This window comes from Crassostrea angulata, chromosome 4 (assembly GCF_025612915.1).
Source record: "Crassostrea angulata isolate pt1a10 chromosome 4, ASM2561291v2, whole genome shotgun sequence".
Classification (NCBI taxonomy): Eukaryota; Metazoa; Mollusca; class Bivalvia; order Ostreida; family Ostreidae; genus Magallana; species Magallana angulata.
In genome coordinates this window covers 34,556,018-34,562,311 of record NC_069114.1, presented here as the reverse complement: position 1 = coordinate 34,562,311, position 6,294 = coordinate 34,556,018, and the positions used below count along the sequence as shown (strand labels likewise).

Sequence of the window (6,294 nt, the reverse complement as noted above, 5' to 3'; positions counted from 1 at the left end):
AGGACGTAACTATCTATTTGTTGCGTCAAACCAAGTTTAAATGACGCTGGTTTCAAGGGAAATATACACAGATTTCGTATTCTTAGCTCAAAAGCCAGACAAATCTTGTTGATTTCAGAGAGCCTTGGCTGAGTGGCCAGCGATGAAATAAACAGGCCTACGTCACATTGTTGTTTGACCCAACTACCCAAAGCCCAAGCTCTTGTTAAAATGGTTCTATATAGTGAGGAATTAGTATGGACAAAATAATTTCAAATAAATCAACGAGTATAGGACTATTGCTTGACCAAAACTCCCAAATATCGACTAGACTCCCCGAGTAAAATTGAATCCCTAGTTAGAAACTTTGAATAAAAATCATACCATGTATAAAAATCTAATCAAAATTAGAACTTCCATCTGCTCACCGGTTTCGATACGTCGCGTGGAATATCTTATATGGGATAAGGTAAATAGAGGTTTGGCTGTAGTCAAATTGCTTCTATCAGTTTTTAATGAACATTAAAACATGAAAAATCAACTGAGTTCTCTGTTTTTTGGTGTTCTTTTTTTTGTTTTTTTTTTTAGAAAAGATCATGGTGGAAATTATATAATAAGAACGCTGTTTTTAATTGCAGTTGTAAATATTCTTTGTAAAGATCACATCTTTTTAAAACCACTGACAACCTTCTGTACTAAAATAGGTCTTATCCTTGGACATTTCACACCGATGACAAGTGTTAAATATTTGTAAAAATCTAAAACCAGGTAGCCTTTTTAATGATGGTCGCAAAAGGTCACATATTTAAATTTAAAACATCTTCAAGTAAATATTTGATGTTTCTTACAAACAGGGAACAATACGGACACCTGAGTAATCTGATTAAAACACCATCGGTTGTAAAAACAAAACTTACAGCAGGAGCGCCTTTTCAGTTTCTGTGTCATAAGCCATTTAAACATGCTAGCCCGTGTGCCACATCGCTCGCCTGCTCCATCGAAGCAAATCAAAGGCAAATAGAGACTTATGCGCTTGTACCGGTGTCTCACGGTGTCTCACAAAATTAAATCATCTTCTCAAATATAACAAGTGGCTTACCGTAATTAGTATTTTAAGGGGTAAAATTGGCATTACATGAATAAATTAACGCTCGCTTGTTCTCGAAAATTCACACTAGCTATCATTTTAAGTTTCTTTGGGTCTGGTTGGCTAAAACGGAGATAACAATACTATGACGAAGTAAGAAAAAAATATTGCAGACTCTGGTAAAGAGATAATCTACTAAGAAAACAGTCGAATTCTCTAATTTAATCCTTGTAATATTAAATAAAGGGTGTTAGGAAATACACACGCCAGTTGAAAAGAGTTGCACGAAGGAGAAACACTGTTCTATACTTCTACAATCATGGGAAGGGGTAAGCTAGGCGTCCTACATTGAAACATTCTGAGGTTGTTTGGTGGATAAAAAATAGTTTGTGGTTATCAGTTGTGTTGATTGAGATATCTGTATGATTAATGATTTTTTTACAGGACTATGTTTAGCAGTTTTGATCCTTGGTGTCATGAGCCAATCCATTAATGGTAAGAAAATGAAATTGTCGCAATACTTAACTGATTGGTTTTGTATCTAACATTTATTTTTTATTTTCTGTACGACATATTGAGAACAATTTAGAATAATTCATGTGTTAAAACTGATATCTATATTGTACGTAAAATTAATTCCAATTAGACTGATACCCTGCACCGGTAACAGTTCATGATAAGTGTAAAAAATATATTAGATTTTTTTTTAGTTAAAGTTTTAAGAAAACTTTTTACTCTAATATATTTAAACTGTATATTATCTCTATTATTACTTATTGAAAATTGTTATACAAGACAGACTGAAGGCTCCTGATTTTCCTATATAAAATAATGAAAGAATTATACGACGATAAGCTTGGTTTCATTTCTCTCTTCTTCTATTTTTTTAACTTTATTTATTGCAAATAAATATTTGGAACTCCTTTATAAAGGAGGAGCACCAAACAACCGCGGGAATGAGTTTATCGTTGGTTTCATGGAGAACCAGGGTACCTCTATTGACGTGGAAATCTTCGTCACCACCATGCGAACCGTCACAGTCAACGTCAACGTGACGGCCCCTAGATACTCCTCCTCCATCAACGAACAGTTCAGCGTCAAGGCCGGTGAGGTCAAGCAGCTCTTTTTCCCGCCTGCAATCAGACCAACCGGTACTCAGAAAGTGCCCAACGGCATCCACGTGTTAGCCGACGATGACGTAGTAATATATGCCGTCAATAAAGAAAAGTATTCCAACGATGCATACTTGGGTGTTCCGGTGGATGTTTTGGGGAAAGAATACTACGCAGTCACATATTATCCACCATCCCAGCAATGTGAGCTGTTGATAGTTGGAGTCGAAGATAGCACAACGGTCACGATCAAATTTCCCGCCATAATGCAACAAACAGTCACGTGGAACGGCCAGACGTACGCCGCTGGCAGCACCTTAACTGGGACCGTGGATCGCTTTGATACTTGGCAGCTGACCTCAAAAGGTGACTTAACGGGAGCTTACATCACTTCCGACAAAAATGTCGGCGTTATTTCTGGCAACAAAAAGACAAAGATTGGATTAGGAGGCTCTTCCGATCATTTATGCGAAATGATGATCCCAGTCGGTCGGTGGGGAAAAAATTTCATCTCCGTACCCATTCCAGACAGAACCGTCGGGGACATTTTCAGATTCATCGCTAGTGAAGCTAGTACCACTGTCACTATTACAGGAGGCCATACCGAGACCTTCACCATCGCTAACGCTGGAGACATGGCCGAGAAAGAGATTCCCTCTGGATCCTACTGCTCCATCAAGTCAGACAAAGCTGTAATGGTCGTACAGTTAGTTCTCAGTCAGCAGTCCAGCGCAGAGCCCTCTGATCCTGCCATGATGGTGCTTCCACCTATCGAACAGTTTGCGGCTGACTACACCTTCACCACGCCTAAGTACTCACTCCCTCCTGCGACATACACTAGTTATTTCATGTTTGTAATCAAGGATTCCGACAAAGATGGCCTCAAGATCGGCGGAACTCCTTTCTCCACCACCTATAACACCGTCACGCACAATGGCGTCGACTACGCAGCAGGCTACATCCACGTCTCCGAGGGAACACACACCGTCCGTCATGACTCACCAATCAAAGTGTTCGGTGGATACCTCTACGGAAGAGCGAATTACGAAACTTACGCTTTTACGACCGGAACTCGACTTGCTCCCATCAACGAAGTAAGTTACCATGGTAACGGTCATCTCGTCTTGTTAATATTTAACTATGTTAAACGCTTTGTTTGTTGTGAAGTAACAAAGTGACACTGAAAAGAAAAAAGTGATAATATTTGTCTTATAAATTAGTCTTTTTTTACCAGCCTTGTACACCTACGGCATCAGCAGTGGGAGATGGTATTGACAATGACTGTGACGGTTTGATAGACGAGGAAGCTTGCTGGGACAGCAACACAGGTGAGGAGGGGAGAATCAAAATAAAGAACAATACCCCTATGACAAGAGATAACCCTTGCTTTGTAAAAAAAAAATTTTAAATGTCATGTTAATGAATCATAAATCGATATCAAGTTGATGGTGTAATTGTAAAATATAAGTGGTATCATAGATGAAATTATGACAATAAAAGCGGGAGTATTATATTTTATCCAAAAGTTGCAATAAAAAAAAAATACATCGCTACGTTTACCAAAGGAATGACTCAACTTAATTGCACTTATGTCATTGTTTAGATGATGATGGAGATTCCAGACAAGATGAAGATTGCGCCACTCCCCCGCCAGGTGAGAGATACATGTACATTGTTTACGTATTACCTTACAAATTCGACATTTTAAAAATCAGGAACTTCCTTCTAAACAATCGCACTGTTTATCACAGTTGACGGACAATGGGCGGACTGGGCGCAGTGGACGGCGTGCTCCGTGACCTGTTTTTCTACCACTGGCGCCAGCAACAACGGATCTCGTTCTCGCGAGAGGACTTGCACAAATCCCGCCCCCGCATACGATGGAAAGCAGTGTGTTGGCGACCCCACCGAGGTCGAGGCTTGTTCTATCACCAACGTGTTCTGTCCAGGTAATTAATGTATAGATAGATACTAATAATCGATTTTCAATTTTGATTGCGTGGTGATAAACGTAAGCTATGATGTCATTACTCAACAGTTGACGGGGCTTGGACGTCTTGGGAAAATTGGGGCAGTTGCACCGTTACTTGTGGAAGCGGATCTCAGTCACGCGCACGCACGTGCACTGATCCCTCCCCTCAATATGGCGGAGCAGACTGTGCTGGAGACACAAGCGAGTTCAAACAAGGGTGTAACCCATCGGTGTGTCCCACCGCCAGCGTCAACAATTACGTTCAGGTATGACATTACAATTCAGTGACACTGAATTTTTCCAATAGTATCAAAGTATACTGTATGCTAAATTTTTATTACTTCTTAATGATTCTGTAACTGAATTCCAAGTTTTTTGTACATCGCGTAGCTATGTTTCATTGGTAATTTTTTTCAAACACAGCACTGTATATCCGGGTATTTTACCTGTCTGAATTCCACAAACAAATGCATCGAAGAATCCAAAAAGTGCGACTGCAACCCAGATTGTTCGGACGGCAGCGATGAACTGGCCAGCTACGCGGGGTGTGCCCAGGCCACTCTGGACTACTGTCTGGCCAGCTTGCCAGCAGGTGCTCAAGGTACGTTGATTTGATATGTGTCCAAACATTTGTTTCCTATTTTAATATTTATTTTAACATTCATTTACAGCCTTCAACAATAAACGATAGTTGATGCAGCATTTTTATGATAATTTTTCTGCCATCTTTAACAAGTAAGATCTGAAGGAGATTGTTGTTTCTCTGAGTTTTGACTGTAAGTGTTTTGTACATTGTAGGTGTGGCATTCAGCAGTGCTATGGTTGCCTTCTCTGCTTTCCTGGCCCTATTCTTGCGCCTCCTTAACTAACCAGGACAAACAACGACTGATGAAAGATGACTTACACTGTAATCAGTATAAAACAACAACCATCATAATTCGTAGGCATTCATTTTATGATTAAACGTTTGTTAAAAAAAACCCCTCCAAAACAACATAAAAAAAACCAGAGATGAAAGTCCAATTGTGACAAATAAATGTCTCCAGATTCCAACGTGCCACGAACATTGATGTGCTTGCTCGTATTCTAACTTTTTGTATATTCAAGTTTTATGACATCATTTATTTATTTATTTATTTATTTATTTAGAGTATTTGTCTGTCAATATATTTATTCCTTTACTGAGTAATAATTTATTTGTTGATATGTTCGTTAATCTTTTTTTATTGAAACAATTTTTAATTTGTTAATTTTATTTATTTATTTGTTATTTTTCTTAATTGGTGAATAAATTAATCAATTTTTTTGGCTTCATTTAATGTGTTATTTCCAATAATAATTCTTGAAACGTATTTAGTGCACCTATTGATTTATTTTGTATTTGTTAGTGCTATTTTGTTATATTTGATGATTTTAGAACTTAGCCATCATTGTTAATTATATTTCATTTAGTACTTTGTTGTTTCATGTCAACTTTGTTGTTGTCTGCATTAAATCCTCAAAAAAAATTATTTCAACGTTTCCTATGTATTAACTTAGATTTTTGTTAATGCGCATGTTGCATAGGCGGATATAGATTATTTTAGAAGGGGGGGGGATGTCGACGGCCTTTTTCGGAAAATTGTGAATTTGATAAATTTTGTTCGGACCCCTCCCCCCCCCCCCCCTCTTTTTTTTTAGCTTATCTGAAGAAAAAAGCTCAACATCACTCACCATTTCTTTAAAATAAACCTGTTAAGATTAGATTTATTTCAGTTAGTCTTACTTCACTTGAAACAAACAAAAAATAAATAAATAAATAAAATGTTCGAGCCAAACTGTTACAAAAAATGTCAAATTACTCAGCTTAGTTCTCAACTTAAACCTTTAAGAGAAAAGTGCAAAAATTTACGTTATTAACTCAGATTTGAGGCTGAGGAAGGATGGTGAGGGTGGAGCCAGGCATATATTTTTTTTTATCTCACTCTCTTCTACATGTTTTCTTATGCAAGAAAAATGTATGTCCAAAGATATTTATGCAGCACAATTAGATGATTTTAAATAAAATGCAGAAGAACAATTGAAATATAATCATTGACCTACTATCATTACTCGGTAAAATTCCCATGAACGAAAACAAATTTCTTGCAGGAGATTTAGTAACA

At 37.7% G+C, this 6,294-nt stretch overlaps 1 protein-coding gene across 1 annotated transcript; it reads left to right on the top strand.

Moving 5' to 3' along the window:
* The first annotated feature begins 1,318 nt into the window (after positions 1-1,318).
* On the top strand, positions 1,319-5,454 carry LOC128180721 (IgGFc-binding protein-like). Its single transcript, XM_052848859.1, has 9 exons — positions 1,319-1,395; positions 1,511-1,561; positions 1,999-3,272; positions 3,413-3,506; positions 3,782-3,832; positions 3,930-4,127; positions 4,217-4,416; positions 4,574-4,751; positions 4,949-5,454. Exons 1-9 carry the CDS (start codon positions 1,386-1,388, stop codon positions 5,017-5,019), a joined length of 2,127 nt encoding a protein of 708 aa, XP_052704819.1. The 5' UTR covers positions 1,319-1,385; the 3' UTR covers positions 5,020-5,454.
* The last annotated feature ends 840 nt before the right edge of the window (positions 5,455-6,294 follow it).